The 24,822-nt window shown below is 42.2% G+C and overlaps 1 protein-coding gene across 1 annotated transcript; it reads right to left on the bottom strand.

The window, feature by feature from the left end:
- Nucleotides 1-2,609: 2,609 nt before the first annotated feature.
- On the bottom strand, nucleotides 2,610-23,355 carry trpa1b (transient receptor potential cation channel, subfamily A, member 1b). The gene is made up of 28 exons (XM_047568421.1): nucleotides 23,205-23,355; nucleotides 20,608-20,721; nucleotides 20,172-20,334; nucleotides 19,871-20,046; nucleotides 18,547-18,654; nucleotides 18,288-18,396; nucleotides 17,745-17,890; nucleotides 16,898-17,034; nucleotides 15,087-15,135; nucleotides 12,810-12,909; nucleotides 12,610-12,710; nucleotides 12,149-12,324; nucleotides 11,150-11,314; nucleotides 10,922-11,036; nucleotides 10,558-10,724; nucleotides 10,275-10,365; nucleotides 10,113-10,172; nucleotides 9,933-10,025; nucleotides 7,664-7,734; nucleotides 7,425-7,581; nucleotides 7,041-7,130; nucleotides 6,521-6,690; nucleotides 6,306-6,435; nucleotides 5,769-5,951; nucleotides 4,650-4,718; nucleotides 4,268-4,369; nucleotides 4,055-4,173; nucleotides 2,610-3,735 (listed from the first exon to the last, which is right to left on the bottom strand). The coding sequence occupies exons 2-28, from the start codon at nucleotides 20,701-20,703 to the stop codon at nucleotides 3,522-3,524; spliced, it is 3,357 nt and encodes a 1,118-aa protein (XP_047424377.1). The 5' UTR covers nucleotides 20,704-20,721; nucleotides 23,205-23,355; the 3' UTR covers nucleotides 2,610-3,521.
- Between the last annotated feature and the right edge of the window lie 1,467 nt (nucleotides 23,356-24,822).

Below are 24,822 nucleotides of genomic sequence, written 5' to 3'. Positions count from 1 at the left end.
TACTCCTCTAATTTAAGTGTCCTGGACTTGGCATCTGCACAGTTTTTTTTTCTTTCTGAGCGTTTCTCCTCCCCCTTTTTCTTCCCAAGCCACCATGACCTCAGTAAGACCACAACTCTGCGTCTTTGTGTAAACTGTTAAAGACTTAAGTTGCTCATCTGTAACTTGATAATTAAGTTAAGCACCATGAATGAATGGATTCTTATCGGTGATGTAAGAGCAACGCAGTTTCTGAATCGCCCTACGGCTCTTCTGAGAATTGCGTTTTGCCGAAGAAAGGTCGTCCTTCCAGCACAAGAGAACGCGTTTTTCCTGATAATGGCACGCACGACTCATTTAGAGGCTTTAGAAGCGCACATGCAGCAAACATGTCCTCCGGTTTGTTGGTCCCACGGATGTGTTTTGGTAATAGAAATGTCTCGAGGACCTTATCAAAAGTGCCTAATCCTTTGCTGGTTTCACAGAGGGATTGGGTTTCCGCAGATGGAACGGCCTTTCACACGCAGCCCGCCTGCACCAGGCCCAGCTGTTATCGGTTCCCATGACATCTGGAGCGTTGGCATGACAAGGGTGTGGCGGAGGCAGGCACCATCTTCCCTCTCTGTCAGTGCGGCCGACTTGTTCTGTTCCCTCGCGTCTGTTAAGCAAACCTCTCCGAGAGATCAAAAGGCTGCGCCGCGGATTGAGGAGAAGCAATAAAGGCGAGGTCGGGGAGAGAGCGAGATTGCTCCAGGCCTCCAGGAGAAGTTTGCAATTTCAAGCTGCACTTTTTTTTTGCTTTGATACCTCTCTGCCTGGAAAGTTTCAGAGGTAGATGAAGTATATCAATAGTGGACTCAGACAGAGTAGCTGTTATAGTTTGTGAATTCAGCCTCTGGAAAACTTTGAAAGGAGTTGAAGGTGTTTATTTAAAAAAACAAACAAATACATTTTTACTTAAAAGCGCCCCTTCGTTTTCCCAAGATATTCCCAGAAAATCTCAGGTCACTGTTTGGCCATCGCTCCCCTTAATATGTGTGAAATGTAGCTTTTTTTTATGACAATAGTAGGCCAAGGATTGCCTAACCCCAGCTGAGATGTTTGCCTGTCTTGGAAAAAGCTCAATCCTGAACTGCGCTCGTAATATTCCCATGGTGGCATGTAATGTTTTCCAGCACGTTGGCTCAAATCTCACTTTATCAAGCTCCTAAAGCATCCAGCCTTTATTACCTGTTTACAACGATTTTCCAACTCAGTCAAAATCCAAGTCACGGCCATTTTAAAAAAGTGTTCCGCTGCTCAAACCCCCCTCACCCCCCCATTTCACAGGCCAAGAAGGCTCCCTAATCCAAGGACGCATAACTCTGCTTTCCATAATCCTGCTTTTCCATGCAGTTTTCACAAGACCCGAGATCAGCTGGACCTCGGAGGGATCACCCCCCCACCCCACACACACCCTCCCCCTCCTGCTCGTAGCGTGCCCTTGGATGTGTCATGACGTTGGGATATTAAGTTGCTCTCGTGCTTGAGATATAGTCGCAGCTTTCGGGCCGGCCGCCAGCTCATCCTCATCCTGCCAGCGCATCCGTCAGAGAGGTTAGCGGTGTGACGGAGGCGCTTCGAGGTGCAAGGTAAGGGGTTCTGCGGCTGGATTTACCCCTCATTTGATAGGCTGTCAAGGCAGCGGCGCATATTTCAACATGCCGCTTCGGTCGCTGTCAACAGCGGACAGGTTGAGATGAAACACTCGGCTCATTAGTCATTCTGCGCATGTAGTTCCTTAAAGAAATACTGTGCAAAACATCAGCAGTAATTGATGGTTACATGGTTATTGTGTTTGCCCTGGGAATAATTACGCTCATGGCCAGCAGCAATAAATATCACTTAAATCTGGACTTGAAGGGGGAGCTAGCGTTTATCTATCAGCAGAGACTTTCAGGGGTCTTGACCTCTATCGGGGGCCTGTGCCGGAGAAGCGGAGGGACAGGTGCAGGGGGATGATGTCAGCAGCGTTTCTGTGACTCCCTCCCAACATCGCAGGATTCCCATGATTGGCACCGAAGCAGCTTGCAGAACATTAAGCCGCTGGCTGAGAGCGGCAGAGAAACCGGCGGACAAAACGGAGGCGACGGACGCTTGAACTCGACCTGAACGCGCTGGGAAATCAGAGGCGTCTTAATGAGGGCTGAAGGCCACATGCAGGTGGAGAGCCACTGCTTCTGTGCGTTCTGGTTCACTGGGACACTTAACGGTACTCAGGAAGCATTTGGCTCAACAGCCCAGTATCAGCCACAACATTAAAACCACTGACAGGAGAAGTTAGAAACAGTGACCATCTTGTGACTATTCAGTGTTGTCCTGGGAAACTATTGGACCTTGCATTCATGTGGATTCATCATTTAGGCATGTAGCACCCACACAGAACAGAACACACACCCCTACACCCATGTCCATTCTCTGATGAGACCCACACAATGTTAGGAAGGTGGTTGTAACGTTATGCCTGGCCAGTGTATAATCATAGTTTCTCATGCTGTTAAACTTCTTTGTAAAGTCACAAACCCCCAAAAAACACTAATGAAATTAGACTGAAGAGAAAATATTAAGAAATACTGAAAAGGCACAAAATAAGTAAAGCGTGTTGTTTTTATTTTATTTAATTTCGATAGGAGGGGTACGGCATGCCTCAAACGTACCGCCTCAGTTCAAGGAACATCTGCTCAGATGGGTGAAAATCCAACAGTTTGCATGACAGATAAAAAATAATATGTAAAGGAACTACGCCGGCGCTGCATTTGCATCCAGAAAGTGAAATTTACTTAGGAGCAACTTCCAGTAACAGATCTCTACAGGATCAGACGGTTTACAAGGTGTCATGCCCTCTGCCTCCTGGTCTCCTCCTCCTCCTCTCTTTGCAGGTCAAGGCTAATTGATGATACCAGTCAGCTGTGCTGGAACTGCAGGTGTCACTGATTGAGGCTTCAGCCTACTTAAGCTCCTCAGTGGAATCAGTCAGCGCTGGATTGTAGACTACTTCGCAGTCGGTCTTGTCTCAGCTTTTGAATCTGTATAGCATATTCTGCTTTACGTGCATCTACCTTGTACTTAATCTCTGTTTCTGCTGTCCAGGATCACCAGCTCTCCACACAGACTCCAGCTGCCTGATCTGCCTGCCACTTTCATCTGGCCTTGTTCAAACCCATCATCTGCCCCTTCATCTACCACCCTCCTTTACTGCAATAAACTCTTTCAACTACCGCCTGCCTCCTGTCTCTGCCTCCAGAGTCCACCTACCTGGCCCGTAACAGAAGGAAAACAACAGCGCAGTTCATGATGCAACAATATTAAATGTTTTAATATTTTAAATTCAAGTAGATAACAGTTCAGACGACTACACTCATTGAATTGACAGTTACAACATCCAACATGTATATGTAGAATATAATGAATTATGTTTATACCTATTGTATAGCGTTTATAACAAGACCTTTGTAATTGATTGCACTGAATAATATGCTTCTTGCTTCGTCTTCGGCCCCTCTTCATGTCCGCTTGGACCCGATGGCCTTCATCAGAGGCACCCACCGAGACGTCGGTCTGCCCCTCGGTTTGACCTGGTTGAAGCTGGGCCACTTGCTGCCTTTGATGGTCATGGGGCCGTCGTACTCGTCGGCCTCTGAGGTGATCTCCATCTTCTGGATGATGAGCTTCAGGAGGCAGTGCTGCTTCTCCAGTATGCTCGACATCTCTTTCATTCTGCAAAAGAAAAGCCAAAACAAAAAGAAAAAGGAAAAAAAAAACATGCTGTTCAATAACGGACGTTATTTAGGCTTCTGGGAGGTCACACTCCTGCGTGACAGGCGTTACATCTCACATAAAGCAGAGGGAAGAGTCACCACTAGGGGCTGCTCATGCATTAAAAACAAGTCATTGAAAGGGTTTTTTTTTATCCCCCAGTGTAACTTTGCACACTGTTTGTGATCACAGCTCAGTTGTAGTTGTTGTAGCTCCGAATAATGTGCTGTCCATCATGTCTGTGATAATGTGGCACACATCTGCCACTTTCAAGCTTTACCTGAACTTCTGCTTCCTGAGCTCGTTCTCTACGAACGTGCAGCTCTGTGATTTGGTCTGCAGGCGAGTCCAGACTTCGTTTGTTTCCTCTTCACCTGAGAGTATCTGCGAGAAGAAGCGCTGCAGCCAAAAGTGGACAAGATTAACAAGGATTAAAATACCTGACAGTCATCTAAGTGTGTGTCTGCATCGTATTAGCCGGCATCGAGCGTACCCTGGAGCACTTGCGGTTGGGGTAGATGGTAATGGAGGGTTTGTCCACTCGTTTCATAATCCAGTAAGGGAGTTTATCCTCCAGGGCGGTGTGAAGGTCAATCTGAGGTTCAGATAGTGAGGTATTCAGTCAGTCAGTGCGGCTTCATTGAGGAACCTTTGCTTGAAAAGCTCTGCTAAAGCTAAACGTTTGTGCTTCTGACAGGAGAACTGCCTCAATTCTAAATTTGGATTAATTAGTTATTTTGTTTCCCTATGTATTTTTGAATTCGGTAAATAACCCCTTGCACATATTAGAGTTACATGCATGTATTCCATGTATTTGTTAAAAAAATGTATTCTATGTATTTTTCTGGGACAAGCTGGTGGGAAACAAACTGTACCTGCATGGCTATTCGTTTTAAGGCAGCATTCCTTTGAACTTCAGCGATGTCCCCAACTGCTAAACCGATCTACACAAGCAAAGACAAATGAAAATACACAATAAAAGCAAACTTGTTTGACAAGTGAATGCACAAATTAAAAGCTGTCAAAGCAGTGAAACATACAGTATTTACCTGATATATTATTACAACATGTGCAGCTACGAGGGGTTGTACAGGCTAGTTAATGAGTCGATGAGTCTCTCTGTGCCATGATGCTTCAAGCATCATGTCAACTAATCACAGATCATGTGACACTCTGGTATACACAGCTTAATCGAGTTATGCTCCAAATTCAATTTTTTGAATATGGTCCTTGTCCCAGTTCACATGCAACGGAGAAAAACTAATAACTGACAGGAACATGTCCTCCTCCTCCACACTAGGCGGCGATATGTGTCTTTTCAGCGGGTTTACATGGCCTCCTTTAAGGTTGCCCTTCCAAACATATTTTGAAAAATAAATTAAACTCGTGTTAACTAACTGACGAACCGATCGCAGTCCAAGCCGAATGGAGCCAAACATACAGGCCGAACTGAGCTGATCTGGTACCTACATTGGCTTTCTTGGATGTTGTTGTTAAGGGGTCATTCGCCAGAGTAGCAGTTATGGAGCATGTGCACACACGTTGTCTAGTTAAATTCAGATTAAGCTGTATACATGTCGGGGAAAATCGATTTCCAGTTGCATTATCTGGGTGTCGTAATCGGATAAAGAGAACTCCGATTTTAGAAACATGCTTACATGTGCTTAAGTTGTCCAGTTAAAGTCGGATTAAGGCAATAATTTGCTTTTTTCACGTACATGTAAATGTACTGAGAACATGGACAGGCAGAGATAGAAGAAAGGTGCCCAGGTGGACATTGCAGCAAACTAGCAGCGGTTTGTCAAGTGTGTAGAATTACTTCACTATAGATCATGACATGTCCTACAATTCTACAAGAAAAAGTACTACTGCACGCTCATCTTGACTTTCATCACATAAGAGTTGTTTTATAAAATCTGAACTCGTGCAGCCCCTTGTAGCTACATATACTGACATTACTACCTGCAGCTTCGCACTACCAGGATCATACTTACCATCAGGTTCACCAGCAGAATCGGCATGAGCAGAACAAAGACCACGAAAATGAAGTATGTCAGGATACCGAAAGGAAGGTCATTCTTCAGATAAGCATCCAGGAAGTTATTCTGGTAGTTCAGTTCTCCCACCATCATCACGAAGGTTTGTATCACGGAGAGCGGCACGTTTTGAAACTCCGTCTAATGATGAAAAAGAATGAAGGTAAACAGATGCATTGGCCTATTGTTATAATATGACACACTAGTTTTATTATTATTATTATTATTAACCACAGGAATAGTATCTTAAAATAATTGCTTCACCATTGTCTTGTTATTTGAGTTTCCTTGAGAACCAAAGGGAAATTAACCAAAGAACCAAAAGAACAAATGTTGCACCTGTGGAGTAACAGACTAAAAGTCTTGTACTGCAGCTTATATATGCACTGGTCAAATTCATGGCACCCACAGGTGATCCTCTAAGGCTTCTTGCAATATCATTTTTAAATAAATTCTGCAACAATTGTTTTAACCTGTCTGGATAATTGTACCTACCTGGTTGAGCATCAGAGCATGAAACGCCAAACTGAACGCTAGCATCAGGTACAAGAACAGCATCACAATACGGACCAGCGTCTTCATGATCTCCCCAAACATCACAACATAGATGCCGATACCCTCGAACCTGGGGAAAACAGGAGGCTATACCAGTTAGTGGCCTCAACCATATCTGCCCTGAGATGAGGCATGAGTGCCAGATTGAACAGTACCTCTGGAGATAAAGGAGAAATCCAACCCAAGAGTTTAAAACTGCAATTGCCCCTGCTTGCCAGTGTAAAGACCCCTCTGCGTTGAGCATGACGGGGATAATGAACAGGAGGGAGAAGATGGCGGAAAACCAGTCGCAGTGGTTGGAATAGTCCCTGAAGTAATTCCAGCGCTTTTTTAATGACAAGAAAATGACAGTTATAAAGACATATTAATTAGAAAAACAACCTTCTTGATATTTGACAAATCGTTCCAGAAGTTCACTTCACTTCATGCATGGAAAAAATTTGGCCTGCATGTTCCTGCAGTGTGATGTGGAAATGTGCCCTGTATCCAAATGGCTACGCTATATTACTGAAGTGACATTCTGCCTGTGGCCATCCAGCGGTCCTGCAAATCTAAATCAGAGGACGCCCATCCATCACACCTGATGGCTTCTGTGTCCACACGGACCGCGAGCTGAACAGATTTATGGACACATGCATTATGTGAGGCAATGACAGTTGCGTAACAGCACGGTACCTGCTGTGATATCTGCACCACTTCCTTCGCTATCGAGTAGATGTTCATGACCAAGACCATCACCATGCAGAAGGACGAGAACAGACTTTGCTGTGAAAATAAGAACAAGGCTAAGATTTAGTTCCATCATAGTTGCACATTTCGTATGTTGAACCATTGAAACTTTACACTTTGTAAGATATTAGAGTTATATTGTGTATTAGGGTACGCATGATGGGATAACAAGTGAGGGTAGACTTCCCTTGGACCAACATGAAAAGAAGAAGAAGAAGAACCATAAACACAATAGCTAAACCTCTTGGCTAGCCGCGTTTGAACAGTAGGCTGCATGGAAACTGACTCATGTTAGTTTACAGTTATACTTATCACTACTATCATCAGTACCTCTACGAAGGATGTAGGAACCATGATGATATTGTGCTCTCCTGTGTTGGTGGTGTTCATGGAGGGTCTCAGAGTCACTATCAGGTGAGTTAAAGGCAGCAGCCCCAACAGGTAAAAAAACATGTTGAGCACATGTGCTGTGCTCCCATAAGCCACCCTGTGGACAGAGGAGAGGACGCTTAGGGCCAACATTTAAAGTAAAGCATGTAAGTCTGAGAAATGTCTCTGTGACTGCTCACCACTTCATTGCCAAATACTTTTTGCAGACCGGGTGGTTGAGGAGCTCGATGCGGTTATACTGCACCATTGCCTGCGTGAAATGTAACAGAAGAAATGTCAATAGTACATTTTCCTGAAGCAGATGACAATCTGACAGCTAAAGCCTAAATTATTAAGAAAAGAAAGTATGACTGTATTATTGATCTCAGGAAACAATCTTTTGGTGAAAGCTGTTATTTCTGTAAAACACACAAACAATATACTGTGTTGAAGTAGTTGCTGTGTGGAGGAGTACAACGTTTATACAGTGTACCTTGAGTTGAGTGATTTGGCCGTGGTCTTTAATGGGGCTCCGCAGATTTGGCCATTCTCCAAATTTGTGAACATTTGCATGCAAATTGGACTCCTTTTTAACTACACTCCCAGTTTATTTGGCTCAATTAACTGAAGCTAACGAGCTCTAATTAAACAGTCTTGCAATGTATCCAACCTTTGTGAAGGTTAGAATTTTTGTTGACACTGTAGAGAGGCGTTAATTCAGCCGTTCGATCAACAAAGAGAGGAGCTGTCTGAAATTGCAGCTGATTGTTGCGTTTACATGCAGATCTTAAACGAGCAATGCCCAAAGTTCGGCTTTCTCACTACAGTCCTTGTCCCAGTTTACATACAGAAGAAATAACTGTTCTCCTCATCCACACTAGGTGGCGATACGTGTCTTTTCAGCAAGATAATACCACGTTAACATGGCTCGATTTCCGGGTGATATAATGAACAAGAGTTGTTCATGCGGCAGACCGTCATTTCAAACAACACCCAGACGGAAAATAGTACATTTTTTAATCTTGTAAGTAATGTTCGCGCTACTTCTGATGCAGGTAAGTTCCGCCGTTTCTCTTCTTCTTCTTCTGCGATCGGCTTTCTTGGACATTTTTGTTCCGGGGTCACACGCCAGCGCAGCGGTGGTGGAGCATGCGCACACGCATTATCCGATTTTAATCGGAGTAACGTGTTTACATGCACTTAAGTTCTCCTGTTATAGTCCAATTAAGGCAATAATTCGTTTTTTTCACTTGCATGTAAACACCCACTTACTTTGTTGTAGACCAGTGGTCTAGTTTTTCAGGCTAAGGACTGATGGAGACATTAAATAGGGACCCCCTACCTACTATATGTGTTCTATGTTAAACTAGTGTTATTTATAAATATACATTATTATTATCATTAAATCATTTGAAATAATTAATTTCAGTATTAGATTTTTGACACAGCTAAATGTAGTAGGGACTGTGAATCAGCTATTTTGGCCTCAGTGGTTGGCAGATGGGAGCAACCTGCAATGTTAACTTCACTTCTGCTAATACTACATCGTATTTAAAGAATTTTGTTGGGGAAAATTGTGAGGGAAACTAAAAAATATATATAAAAATGTCTAATCAACCAAAGATTTTGCAGCCTCCCTGCAGGACATCCGCGGACCCTGTAGTGGTTTAGACTTCTGCATGAAATTGACGCAGAATTTTGGGCGACAATGCAGACCCTGCGCAGACCCCAGAGATGTAACTCTGCAGCGAAGTAGAGCGCAAGAGCTGTGATTGGTCCGCTTGCTAGTAGCGCGTTTCTACTTTAGTATTTCCAGCTGCTTCTCAAGTTGATTGTTTTGGATCAATAAAGATGGAACACATCAAGGAAAGGTTAATGGAGGAGGTTCAGAGATAAAAACATTTGTATGACTCATCTCTGTCTGCAGTCTGCACTAAACACTGGGTCTAGACTCTAAGAGCCCCAGTGAGAGCTGATGTTAAATGATGCAGTTTGCAGTCTGCATATGTTGAGGTACTACCACATTCAGTCAAGTTGGGGGCAAGGCTGTAATAGAAACAGTTAAATACCAGGTGCCTGCATCAGATTAACAGACTTTTATCAGACAGTTGAGCCTCCTTTGTAACTTTTCACTGAGAATCCAGGGACATGCTGAATTCAGAACTTTGCTTTAATACAACACTGACACGTGGCAACTTACATAAACTCAGGTGTAACAGACAAGTGGAGGCTTTGGAGGATTGCACCATTAAACTTCACTACCTTGTGCAGACAAAGTCACGTGACGGGTTCTCACTGACCCTGAATACACAAATCCTGATCGCAAGAACTAACGAAGGTGAAGTCCACAAATTCTGATTAGAAGATGATACCTGATTAACATAGAACTTGACTTCTTATAAATCACGGGGGAGTACAATATTTGTATTCTAGTGCACAAAAATCCTAATCAAGAAAAAGTTTGCTTACATTGAGTGCAGCCAGTGGCTTATACCTCATGGTCTTGTCGGTTATCTTCTGCATTGCAAGTGGAGCCTGGAGCCACGTGAAATCGTATTCAATCTGCAGCACATTAAGAATTGTTTAACGAATTTCCTGACAGATGTTTTAAATGCTTAAAAGTGATTGAACAGCTTGTAGACAGATTACGTGGTAGTCAGGACTGTTGTGGTCATCGTCAGATTCCTTCACACAGCGGTCCAGTAGATGCTATTGAAGAAAGAAGCAAAATCTTTGTTCAGTTCATTATAAAAGACAATGATGGTTCATGGTACGATTGATTTTTTTCTTTTCTCTGTTTTAGTTGCAAACCTTGTAAGTCTCTGGCTGAAACTCTATCATGTCTAGAATGGGACATCTCTGGCTTGTGCCGGGCATGAACAGTCTCAAAGCCTCCGAACATCTAGAAGATGAAAAGCACAGATTAATCTTTGGTCGGATCAACTATTTGAAAAGTTACGTAACTCATCCAGTTATCCGAGACAAATTGCTGCCATAAACTTGCTATTGCTATGGCTATTGTTTAACAGGGCAAAGATAACATGTACAGAAGTAGGCAGAGGTGTTTTCTTTCTCTCTTGTACTAATAGCGTACCTGTCGCTGTCAATGACTGCGTTAACCACGTCTTTTCTCCCGTTCTGCAGACCTTCATGGAGGAACGAAGTGTGATTCTTGTTCAAGACAATCTCTGCCCCCCTCGCCAGCATGAGCTTTATTGCAGCAACGTGTCCTTCTCTTGCTGCGATGTGGAGCGCAGTGTTCTGCAGTATCAAAATATAAAAGAGAAGTCAATTCTGCTGATGGTTAAAGTATTAGTGTTGCAAAAAGTGTGCATGCACTATACTTCTATTCTTTATACCCACCCATGGAGTGCAAAATAAGTCAAAAAACCGTCACCGCAAATAATTACTTGCATGAATTAATAATGTGTTTGGGGAACTTTTTTATTGTTTTATACCCCGTCTTCATCGGCCTTATCCAGTAACTTGGGATTGGCTGACAAAAGAATGTCCATCGTTTGTGTGTATCCTTCAGCTGCGGCGTGGTGCAGACAAGTCCAGCCCTTGTAATCACTGGAAAAGACAAGACAAACAGGAACTCCTGACACACATAGAAGAAAAATACGACCTCTTCATGTTTGTAAGAAATGTAAGAAATGCCGGAATGCAGTGTTTATTTTATTTACCAGTGAAAGAGAGCTCCCTTGCGCAGCAGCAGCTGCACCACCTTGGTGTGCCCTTCCTTGGAGGCCAGATGGAGTGGTGTCAGGCCCCGCTCGTCACCTTCATTAAGCAGACGGGAGTCGGTGATGGTCTCCAATAATCTGTGACACGTATTGATACGCCCATACCTTGAAAAAAGAAAAAGAAAAAAGATGAGGTGAAACGGTGAGACTGGAGATAATTTGTCTGAAATGGAAACTAAGTAAAAAATAAAAAATTTTAAAAAGTGTATGGTAGTAATTATGGCTCATGAATCTGATCAACTATTTGAAAAGTTGCACACATTATTGTGCAACGACCATTCTTTATGTCTGAGCCTTTTACAAAGGTGACCAACTCTTTGTGTCTGCACAGTTGTCCAGACGAGCACTAGGAATTTGGTTCCTACAAGAGTCAAAGCATGATTTCATACCGTAGCCTTTATTTGCCCTCCAGCTCTAATGAAGTGTGCATACATGATAGAAAAATCAATATTAATAAGCAATGTTCGATATCTACGTAGTAATATTTCTTCGCATGTGTCACGCTAATTGAATTCGGCTCTTGTGACAGCTGCTTTGTGGCACTGTATAATAGGTGTGTTAGTGGAATTAGTCTTAGTTAATTATTTTTCTAGTCTGTTTGTTGTCACGGTTCAATACTAGAAGAACGATATCTGAGTGTCATCTTGAGCTGTCTGTGCAGCTGAGTGGTGTATGGGGCTATATATGTGTATGACAACAGTATGGGGCTATATTGTTGGGGATCACTAACCTACACTTCATACAAACTGAACGGAAACATCCTAAAAGAAACCGAGTGGACGCTCTCTCCGTCCCAAAGTGGGCAGTTGTCAAGAGCTGTGATACAGCAAGCACGTCCTTGCAAAGTTTAAGCAACTCTTGAGTGATACGTGGGACAAATCAGGATTGTTTAGATCAATGGTATGGAAAGTCGTGCCCTCGGGGACCGATCTAACTTACTGGGCAGCAAAGTGCAGGGCAGACTTCTTGTCCTTGGACTTGCACGCGAGGCCGATCTGCCCCGAGAGGCCCAGCATGTTCTTCACCGAGTCGTGGATGCCCAGTCTGCAAGCGTAGTGGAGCGGGGTGCAGCCCTCATTATCCTCACAGCTCAGCAGTACTTTGACGCTGCTATGCTAAAGTTCGGACACAATGGACATAAATGTATAATAATTCTACGAGAAAATAGGGGTTCCCATTTGCACACTGTAGCTCATTATAAAGCTGTGACATTGTTAAGTAAGCGTGCGATGTTAAATAAGAGTGTAATGAACTACATCAGCTGGCCTTGGATCCATGTAGCTACTAAAGGCTCAAGGCAAATTGATCAAGGACAGTTTAGTAATTAGACCTCAATTGCTTAATGACGTCCCTGTCTAAGCAGCATACAGCACACGCGATAAGCTGGAGATGGAGGCTACCTGGAGCACTTCTTCTGGGAGGTTTTTCAAGCCCTTGGGCTGCAGGATGGCCAGGTGGAGGAAGTTACAACCGCATCTGTCTCTTACATTCACATTTGCCCCTAGAATGACATGAACGCAAGTCTTCAGATCCTTCATTACCAGGCATCTTATGAATTGTATGAGTGCTACTGGTGGTGGAGCATAGTATTGTGTATCACCTTTTGACAGCAGCAGAGCCACAGTCTTCCACGCTCCACAGCTCGTAGCCAACAGCAAGGGAGAGTTGCCCTTACAGTCAGTGCTGTTCAGCTCTGCGCCCTGAGGAGAGGAATGCATTAAGACCTTGTTAAATTTAACACACATCGCTGTAATTATTGCAAGGAAATTAGAACGTGGTGGGAAATTGGCAATGACTGTATGTCTGAGGTGAAGCGCTAAAGCGGAAATTAAGTGGGCATTACATTAATGTACAGTATATTCATATTCCAAATGATGTTCCCAGCTCACCAACTATCCAGCTGGAGGTCCACAACCTGAACTTGGCAGGACGTGTGTTAGTTCCCCCCATGCTGAATCAGTGTGCATGGGCTAGAGGAAAGGTTCACTCAGATTTGGCAATCACAATTAAAAATACATTGGAGGTTTTGCCTGTCCAAAATCAAATGTTCTTCCACAAGCCACGGTGCATTAGTAAGTGAGTAGACTTCCTGGGTAAAAGAGCATAATTTACTATGTGTGGTGTATGTATTACATTAAAAAGACTCACAACTAGTACATTTAATCTGCTACTCCCTAAAGTGTAAATGTAGTTCTATTAGCAGCTCTGTACTGTTCAGATTTGTTTGATTTGAAAAATTAAATACTCCACTCCTGCTATCCCGTCTTGTTTGAATCCCCTTTGCAAGCATGTCAGTCTCCATTGTTAAAAATATTTTAGTTTTTTTGCTTGGTGGGTATTGGCAAGGACTTCATGATACGATACGTATCACGATACTCGAGTCACAATACGATACATTATTGCGATATTATGATATTGCGATATATTTCAACATTCTACATAGTTTACTGAGAAATTTCAAATGCAGCTTAAAATGCACATTATATATATGTACATCAGATGACAGTGATAATTTATTGGACAAATTAAGTCAAAAAACTATATTAATCCAACTGATCCATTTCAAATTTATTGCACTTGTACAGAAAAAGCGGTGGTGGAAGTCGTTCACGATCGGCCCAAAACATTTTTTTCCTTTTTCTTTTAAAAATCAATATTTAAACATTCAAAATAGATATTGTATTGGAAGAAAAAATATCACAACATATTGCCGTCGATATTTTTTTCCCACCCCTACTTGAGAATACAAAGATGTATCTAAGTCTGGTCTTATCTGATCATAATTATGATAGCCTCCGTCGTGCTAACTGGGAGCTTCTATACGTCTTTTAACAAAACTGTGAGGATGCTAATTTTGTAAATAAATAATTATGTTATCCTTAAACTTGTGAGGAATGCAAAGTTGTGGACACAAAATGCATCGGCCATAAATTGGGGCAACACCTGCTGGCGCTTGGAAAACACCAAGGCTAATTGTTTAGCTAGCTAGCGAGCGGGAAAAGCAGTGTATGAAGTCTAAAGGCACAACAGAGAGTTGAGGCCAGTGGAAATATTATATAATATATATATAATATTCTTAAAACATATTCTAAAATTATATAAAAAGAAAACTCTAGAATACAAAATTACAATATACTTTCCACACCCTGTGCTTGGTTTGTCTGTTCTGGGCTACTGTAGAAACATGGCGGCTCAGCAAAGGTTTATAGGGCTCATGGAAAGACAATGATTTTTAGTATTAGGGGATTATATACACTAACTAAAACTTAATTATTAAAAGGCAACTAATACAATAGCATTTTAAGGATACAGATTAACGGCTTTAGAGAGGATTAATTATTCCGTTTTAGAAATGAATACAATACAGTGTATATCTTGTTTGGTGAAATTAATTAAGACTTCACTTATGTCAAGCCTGTGTTGTAAAGAGCTGTTTGTCTCCTGGAGGCTGCCTGGCGATGTGACTTCCGATAAACACGTGCAAATTTACTTTCTGATCCTGTTTGCCAGCAGAATGAGTTGTCCTGAAATAAGCTCCACTTCTGTCCTAGCAACGCACCTCATCTAAAAACGGTGTATAATGTGCAACAGATGGCGGCAGATGGTCTATTAGCAATAGGCAGCACCTTTAACATTTATTAAGCCACGTGGCATGTTTAAAATAGCAAATATTGTCTTGTGCTTTCAATGGAAAAGCATATTAATTATTTACTTTGTCAATGCATTGGGGGAAACGTGGAGTTTTCTGTCTTTGAAGAAATTTTTTTGCACTGGAGGCAAGAGATTACGCAATCCATGATACTAAAGCTGAAGATGTCCAGGGATTAACAGCTGTGAGTGCGCCGTGTTCATGTGTATTTGTGTGCGTCTTATTTACCAAAGAAATGAGGTACTCCGCCAGCTCTGCGTGGTCAAATATTGTAGCCCTGGAAAAGCAAACACAGTTGTTGTAAACCAGCCACTGCCCACATGGCGCTGTGAGTCAAAGACTTACTCATGCTGTCGGATGTTGAATAAGGATAATCTAATTCTAATTCTGCCTCGTCATGGTGTGATATAACAGCCAGATTTTCTATTGTGGTAACACCCTTTATCTCCAGGATTGTAAAGGTTTTCTCTCATGACGTAATTTAATAACTAACTCCTGGTATTCTGCTGATGTTCTGCACTAAAGCGGAGTCTAGGCCGGATGATTTCCACAGCCAAATGATGGTCCGCAGAACGCTTAATAATTCAGAAATCTGCAAACATCAAATCTGAGGAGAAAAAGGAGCCGGGTTTTTGCGGTTAAGAGGAGCCATATATAAGCTATTAGTCAAATTTGTATGGACATTTACAGCATATTATAGAAACTGTGACTCTATTGTTGTCTGTGACAACACAATTGCTGTTAGATAAGTGGAAAGTCTTTAGACAGCAATTACATTACTATTACTGTTCCCATTTAAAGCTTATTGCTGCTGCTGTCATAATGATGATATGATGCAGACACACTCATCTTTGCTCTATACATGAGTAAACAGTTGAGATTGTGGCTTTCAATTTTACACATGTACTAACGATCTCATATGATTAGAATATTTACATTGTTTCTGTGATAGACGTTTATCCTCTGCCCTGGTACTCCCTTCAGGGGATTTAATATTTGTAACTGATTTTGAGAATGTGTGCCAGTGGTTTTATATCTTTCTGAGAGTTAATCTATGCCACTGTTATGTCTGTACACCAAACACCAATCCACAGTCAGCAGCTTTAAGACCCAGGTCTTCAACAAGGGGGGTACTACAAAGGGGTCAAAAATTATTTGGTTGATTACACATTTTTCATATATTTTTTTAATTTTGCTCCCCAAAATTCGTTTAAACACACATTATCTTTCAGTCAGCATTTCACTCATTTAGTGATATAGGAGCTGTACCGTCTCACACAGAGCGCCACACTAGACCTATCAATCTAAGCCTGCCGTGCGGAATAGGCCCCGCCCCTTTCGCTGCTGATCCAATCACATGGTCGCAGTGCAACTACTGAGGCCAGAATATTTTTTTATCTAAGTTTAAAGGTAAAGGTGTGTATGTTTATGGCAGCTGCACGTTTGAAATTTGAACCTGTATTATTTAAATAGCTTAATATTGAATGCAAAATTATAGTAATAATGTATATTTATAAATAGCACTAGGCCAAGCTTAATATAGAACACACATAGTAGGTAGGGGCTCCCTACTTAATCTCTCCATCGGTCCTTGGTCTGAAAAATGTTGACCTTCTGTTACTGCTTTAAAGTGACAGAAGGTCAACGGGCACATAAAGAGGGTTCTACTCATTTTTCACCTCCATCTGCTCTGAACAGTCAAATATTCTCACAATACGATCAGCTAGAATGAATAAACAGTTGCTCTTTATCGTGGTTTGTATGTCTTCCTAGTCTCCCCAGCTGATGAAGACTTCTTTAGCTTTCACACAGACAAAGAATGTATAAGCTAGCCGTTCACCGCCTGTTGTCTTTGCAGTGTGTCCAAGTGCAACTTTTTGGCCCAGACTGACCGCTTTCAGTACTTTGACCTTGGTTTTCGCGTGACCGCACCTTTACGCGTTCCACTAAATGAAGCAATATCAGCGTTTACCTTGAGAATAACCAATGAACTACTCTCTGCTTCGCGTATGGGAGTTGAGGGAGTAGAGGAAACTCACCTGTGTAGAGGAGTCTGACACGCCCCATCAGTCAGGTTGATGATGTCTGCTACTTGGTGGACGGAGGAGAGCATCAATTTGACTACTTCAATAGCTCCCTGGGTGCAGGCCAAATGAAGCGGTGTGCACTTGTCATTCTGGATGGCAACAAACATATAGACACAGCGCATAATGATGCATATTCACAAGTCATTATGTCTGCTGTCACATAGCGGGATCAGCAGAGTGGAGTGGAGACTTGCAGGAATTATTCTGCACGGAGGCTATCATGTGTACTCACTTACATACATATTGTCCACTTCCCCAGTGTAACATTAGCAAACTGTCTCTCAGACTTGCTGGCTGAACACTGGGGGCTGTAACACAAGCCTTTAATGAGATAACCAGGGCTGGCAGGAGGAGGCTAGTGACCGCTCCACTCAGCTCCACGGCGTAAGTGGGGGTAATTTGTATCAATTTAGCCAACCGAAGCTATTACTGTACTCACTATTCCTGCTGTAGCTCTGGCCACTAGCCCAGGGCTAGACACGGTGATCACTCTCAGATGATAAGGCTGACGTTTGGAGCGACACAAGGACTGGGTCCCTTCGCCAGGGAAATGCTTTACAGGTGTAGGCAAATGAGATCTAGATTAAAATACCATGCAAATCTGACAGATGGAAGCTGAATAGCTTCATTCGTAATCTGTAGCTTTCGGGCGTTGACATGGTGCCGTGGTCAGTGGTGACGACCAAACAAATGTCCAACGCAGCTGCGTGGACAATTTAATTGTTTACATAAAGCGTCGCTGGTTTCAGGTGTTAAACCACTGTAGAAATTTACATGGAATCTTTTCTGAGGTCGGTACCTGCTGCTGATCGACTTTGGCTCCGGTGGCGATGCAGAGGCGGATGGTCTCAAGATTCCCGCCACGTACAGCCAGATGGAGGGGACTGCTGTTGGACTTGTCCACGTAGTTGATGTGGGACGCGGCTAAGTGGCCGCACTCCTCTCCTGCCGGCACGCAATTCAATAAATGGTTTCTTCTCATTATTCAACAACATTCTGAATTTATACACAAGGCTCATAATGGCCGCTTCTTATCAGCCTGACCTTCTTTAAGTTTAGCGTTCAAGCGTTCCAAACAGCATGTGAGTATCCAGTCATTCTTTTGCCGAGCAATCGCAAGCATTAGTGTAAATATTTAGGCCTCTGACTAAACTTCCAAGCAGACCTCCCACTGTGGGTAAACACACTGTCAGTCTGTCTGATGTACAAAGTAGTGCAATCATTTTTCCTCCAAATCTCTCTCTAGTACCTATCGGTTTAATTTATCAGCTACTTGGCCTTGTGAAATGTTTATTTATTTTATTATTGTCAGCACAAGTTCAATGATGTCCCTTTGTCATACCGGCCTTCAGAATGACTTCCATGGCCTTCTTGGCGCCTGCGAAGGCAGCGGCGTGCATGGCGAAATGGCCGAGCTTGTTCTGATGGCAGAGCTTCCCCCCGTGCTTTATCTTTGGCCCCCGACAGGCGAGTGAATGGAGAGAAAGAAAAAACAGAGGTGATGCTTTGTCAGAGGAAAAAGCTGCAGCGCTCCGGCTCCGGACACTTATCTTTTACGGGCTGATGCAGGCGCACAGCACCACTCAAAGTCCTGTACGTACCAAGATGCTGAGAGCCTCACAGTTATTGATGGAGCAGGCCAGAATCACCGGGGAGTTCCCAAGGTCTCCCTGGAGGTTGCAGTCGGTGGCGCTGTAGGACAACAGCAACTGCGGAGATCAGAGAGTAAAAAAAAAAAAAAAAAGAAAAGGAGTGAGTTCCATCCAGTTCATAGTGTCCTCAACTCTCCTGCTGTACCTGTCCTTTCTCCTCCACTATACGTCAGATGTGTCAGGTTGTGGACAAGTGCCAAACGCAGCGGAGATGACGTGGCAAGGTCTTTTCAAGAAGATGATTGAGTCAGTTTCAAAAGCAGCGGGCGCTCAAAGTTAACGTGGTGTGAAAGCTGGAGGGGTGACGGTAAGCGATCAGTTCATTTAGAATAAAAACAGTTAAATGCTTGTTGTTACAGTCACTAGCTCAGACTGCTCTGTTGTGGAGGCAAAATGTGCCCACCTTCTTTTCACTGTGTGTGATTTAAGCATTTGATCTGTTTGGGGAGAAGTTTGGGGGAAATGCTTGTAAAACATGCACTCAGTCAATTTTGATTTTGCAAAATAAGAACAATCAGTAGAAAACAATACAGAGATCCAACTAATCCTCTAGTCCTCCAGTTAAAATAGTTGAAATTCCAAGAATTAGTAGATTACAGCAAATTAAGTTTAAAGTTCACAAAGAAAACATTACCAATCAACACTCAAAGAGAAAGTGAGTATAAATTAAAGGTGACAGAGCTTAAGGAGTAAACTTATGGAACGTTGTGTTTCTGTGAAAGGAATCAGTTTATGGAAGAGTCTGAACCAAAGAACCAAATCAAAATTCATATTTAAAAGAACAATTAAAGCCAGTATGTTAAGGAAATATAATGAAACATGTTAGTTTGATCGTCCCTACCCATTGTGTAGTCATGAAAGGTCTACAAAAGATTTAATTGTTTTTGTTTTGTTTGCATGATGGAATTGTATCTTTGGAACTAAAATGGAAACGTGACAGACATTTATTTTACTTTTTTTCTGCTTGTAGTGTTGTTGTTTTTTAATTTAAATTCTTTGTAAAGCGATTCTTGGGGTAAAGGGGCAAATTAAGGTTATTCTTCTTTCTGCTCCTTTTCAGTCAGATTTGTGTTTATATTGAATCGTTTTAATCAATGAATGAAACTAAATACACCAGAAATGTTGCGATCCCACTCTGTTGATTCCAATATAACTACAGTAAATGTAGTTATACACGTGGCTCTGCTACGGCGTGTTATGATGGATCGCACACAAGAGCAAACACTCTTCATACAAACTGTTTTCTAAAGCAGGACACTCTCGGGCTCCTCACCTCCACCAGGCTGTTGTGGCCGAGGCTGACGGCCAGATGCAGGGGGGACAGGAGGGCCGTGTTGAGGATGTTGGGGTCGGCCCCCAGGTCCATCAGGGCCCTGAGGCTCTCAGCCTTGTTCCTCTCCACGGCCCAGTGGAGGGGCACGTTCCCCTGCTCATCGCAGCTGTTCAGCTCTGAGAGGCGACACACAAACAAACAAAGATGGCACGCTGCGATGCGCGTCTTTAAAAATGGAAATGTAGGGATTCAGGAGGCGCGCTGCGTTTCACCTCGTGATCAACGACGGAGGTGCGCTTACCCTCGGAGTCTAAGACAGTGGTGATGAATTGGATGAGGGTGACGTGGCCCCCCGCGGCGGCGTGATGAAGGAGACTGGCTCCGCATTCATCTTTCTCGCGCAGGACCTCTGGGCTCTTCTTCACCAGGTTCTCCAGGAGAGCCAGGTCCCCCCTCTCAGCCAGCTGTATGTAGCATAAGATAGATTCCACACTATGATAAGGGAGGATATATAACACCACCCCTCATGGGGTTTAATGTGATCATGATCATCTCATCTTAATTTATATTTAAGGTTAAATGCTGCCTCTCCATAAAATGATTATATGATCCTAGAAGCATCCACATCTCTGTTCACCGCTTCTCCGTGACTTTCCTTAAACAGGGGTGGGATTAATGACATGTGTGTCCATTAATATAAAAATACAGTTTTTCATTTTCTATTTCTTTTCTCTCACCTCAAATGCATTTAGACTTGCCAAGGCTGGATCGTCATCCTCTATGACGTATGTGTAACAACTGGTCTGCCGGGCCACATCCCTGCCGAAGTTCATCACTTCGCCGCTGACTCTCTGTGGAGACAAGTGCCTCATGATTGACGACACGTGTCTAGGCCCCAAACACACACACACACGTACCCATACACGCAGAGCAGCAAAATACCTCAAAACCAAATCCAACATGGTTTAAATCAAGCCCTATGAGTGAACAGAACAAAGCCTGCTTAACAAGCTGGAAGAACAGTGTTATGTGACAGAAAGGGCAGATAACGCCTTAAGCCATAGGCTTCTGTTGCCGTGAGGGGACATGGCCGCAGATGACTTTGACTTTACCCGGAAGGGCGTTGAGATCCGCCGAGTGTTCGGAGGTTAAGAAAGCAATTATGTTCTTCACAGCTGGGGTGGGGTGGGGTGGGGGTGGGGGCTAGTTTGAGTCTGTCCCAGGTGTCCTCGGGTGATCCTGGGCGGACGAGGTTGAGAGAGACCTTGTAATTGTGCAGCGCGGGGCCCCTCGGTCCCGTCGAAACTAACAAATAACAAATGATATTTTTTGGTGGGGAAATTTCTACGGAGATTTTTCTATTGAATTGACCTGACCTGCTGTAGTAGTTGTTTTGATGTGTCCTGTGGTTTTTCTCAAGTTAAAACAGCAGGTATTACACTGGATGGTGGGTATTCATAGAGAAAAATTAAATTTATGTATTTATTTAAATTTATGTACTGTATATATAGTCTGTATATAATGTTTCTGATCAGTATATGATCACAGTGCATGTAGATTATTACACAGAGAAGACAGGAAGCAATTTATAACTAGATTAATCATTATTAAATGATGTAAGGAAGAGGGGTGGGATTTAATACATTTAATACATTTTCGAGTATGTAAATTAAAATACAAATTGTTAGAATATTTATTTGCATTTTCCTTATTATTTGCCACAACTGTGTGTGCTTGAATAATAGTCTCATTTAAATTTTGATATATTTGCATTTTCTATTACGTCTTGATGGATGTTTATTTTCCTTATGTACATATTTGAAATAATGAATAATTGAATACATTCATTCATTCATTCATTCATTCTTGCTGTGCTTTGAGCCAGAAAATTTTCATTTAGATAGAGATCTAAATGATAAATAAAGTCTGTATAACTCTAAGAAATAACATTTTGTGTTTGTGCCAGGCTTTAATTAACCTGAATTTCTGCACAGTCAGTGCAAATATTTAAACAACATCACATGCATCAGGTTACCTGAAAATAGGATCAAACACGGACCTCTCCACTACTGGCAAACAAGGTCAACAGAGTGACTCTCTCCAGATTAGAGTTTAATAATTAACTCTAATCTCAGTGTACCATTGTCAGGGAGACTATCAGTTTAATTCATTAGTTATCTCATAATGGATTGTTCACACTAGCAAATAAAGACAAACAATCCTTGTAAAAGCAAAGCTCTGCTGCAACGTGAACATGTTCAGACGATTTCAAACTTGAAGAAATGCAACGCACTGCGGAGATAACATTTCCACTTTCCACTTCCCTTATGATCAGTCAATATTTCAGTTTCTCAAGAGGACTGAGGCAAAGCATGAACCCACAAGACTCATGTCTTGACCACAATGTGAAGGATGGATGAGGGATGACTCCTGCTTCATTTTTATTTGCAATGTATATTAGAATATTAGAATCCCCTTGAAGATTATTATTTTTTTTTTATTCTAATGAATAAACTCGCAGGAGAGAAATCAATGCCTCTAATGTACGGGTCATCTGTGCCGTATTTCACATCCTCCGTGGCCAAGATAGAACTTCATATTACATTAGAAACCAGACGGTGTGGGTGAACCTTCCTGTAATTCGGTAAATTTGATTATCGGCCCACGGATTCATCCGCGTCATTTCCGAACGGCTGCATTAAACAAGTCTGATTTATTTATTTTTTTGCAAATGAGCCCGTCGCTCCTGTTTTGTTTGCGTGAGCTAAGTGTGCAGGAAGTGAACTAATGACCACAGCTAAACACGTTTCTCAAACAGTGCACGAGGGAGATAAAAACTGCATTCAGCAATGACATCCTTTCTTCATTCAAAAGCGAGTGGAGGTGTGCCTCACTCACAACAGACGAGATAAATATTTGCTTATCGAAATATAATTAAAAATATATATTACCTCAGAATACATACAAATCAGTATTTAATAAAACATGAATCCCTAATTAAAAATTAATGTTCAAAGGTGCTAAAACAACTCGGGTACTGCAATATAATGAAGCACAGAAGCCAAAGTAAAACTTGAAACTGTTGAATTAATAATGAACTAACTGGAGAACATATTTATTGAGGAGGTATGTTGCTCAGAGTGCACACTTGTTGGATACGCGGTAACTCGTGATATGCTTCACAGCATTAACGGCTTCTAATCAAAACCACAAATCAAATATACTTAGAAATAGATAGATACGGTTACACCTTACTCCCAACTCCTGATTCTTAAATACACACAGCGGTAGAAAAGCTCTAACTACGGCAAAGTTGAAGACGTGGTGTACTTACTGTATATGTGTGGTGTTCTGCTACTGAGCTGAGCAATCTGGATGTTCACCTCAGCACTCCCTGCAAAAGGGGCTTTAAATAGTGTGGAGAGCGAGCCACTTCCTAGTCAGGCTCCTAATGCCGGCAAGATGCTGCCCCCTGTGACCGAACGTCTCTTGTGATGTTTTCAGAAGAGAACAAAACAAGCCCGCGGTGTAATGCGATAGGAAACTTGACAGGCGGCAAACCATTAAGCGGCAAACACGATACGTTTTTGTTAATGTGTCCAAACGCTGGGTACTGATGTGTTTAGATGAGTTTTCTCTTTCCTCCTTCACACATAAACGGGCTCCGTCACTGTCGCATGTTTGTAGAGCTGCTGTGGAGCTTTGTGGAAGAAACTTGCCCACGCAGCTGCGTACAACATGCTGTATACAGTAGATGTTTGTGCTATGAGGCCTGCTCTGCTACTTTTTTCCTTTGAACGGTGAGCTTCTCCTGTCAAGGAGGAATGGAGACGACCTCTGAGACCTCCATGCTGATGGTGAGGATTAAAGACTATTCCTCAGGGAATCTTTATCAAGCAGGATTATCAGATAAGGTATATCATTAACTAAGGATTACAAGCGTTTTCTACCAGCGATATCATCAAGGGAATAAGTTTCATCTTAGACTGCAGGTTTGCCTTTGGCAATATAAGCGGAGTATTCTTCCTGCCATGCTAGAGGAACACAGAACTCAAATCATTCACATCATTTAATACAGTCAAACAGACTGAAAAGAGACATGAAAACCACAGAATTATGTGTAAATTTCTTACCATTTGTGACTCTTTTTTTTTTTTTTCTCCCAGTGCCTGGTCTAAGCTGATATTCATCCATAGATCTATTCATTATCAACTACTGCTTATTCTCTTGAGGTTTGCAGGGAAGATCCCCACTAACAATGGCCGAGAGACACGCTACTGTGGAGTTAAAATCCTGCCAAAACCTCACAAACTATGTTTTACTAGCACCCAGTGATTCACAAACAAAGAGTGTGGTTTGCAAATACAAAACATTGTTCACAATCTAATGTTTTATTTATTTATTTTTGCAAATGAGAAACACACCTATCAAACAAACAAAGGCATCATGCTTCATAAACAAGTATATATACAAAACTAAATTCTAAAACTTTTGGCACAATCTTACGTCATGTTTGGCGCTAATTTTCCACCTTGCAGATCCACAAACAAATGCCTTCAGATTCACAAGTAAATGTACGGAAGAGTATGAAGAAAAAAAAAATAGAGGAGGTAGATTTTTTTTCATCATGCACTTTGAGAAAAAATTAAAATTTTGCAAAAAAGTCGAAAATTTTGAGAAAAAAGTCGTAGAACGTAGTAGTTCTGTATGCATATAGTACCGCCGATACTCTGCAGAATTGTATTGGTGCTTAAAGAACAATTAATATTAAGAATATAAAATTGTACTGTGATTCTACTTTTTCAGTTATATTGCTGATATTTTATTGAATTGAACTGTTGCATGTCATATCTGGAGTATCCGAGTGTGGGCCGAGTAAAGCTCATCCAACATGGCGACCACCGTCCACTTCGTCCTTCGTTTTCCAGGTTCAGATTCCAACAGGTGACGTC

The sequence above is a fragment of the Mugil cephalus genome, chromosome 18 (genome assembly GCF_022458985.1).
Source record: "Mugil cephalus isolate CIBA_MC_2020 chromosome 18, CIBA_Mcephalus_1.1, whole genome shotgun sequence".
Lineage (NCBI taxonomy): Eukaryota > Metazoa > Chordata > Actinopteri > Mugiliformes > Mugilidae > Mugil > Mugil cephalus.
This window is presented reverse-complemented; position numbering and strand designations above follow the sequence as displayed.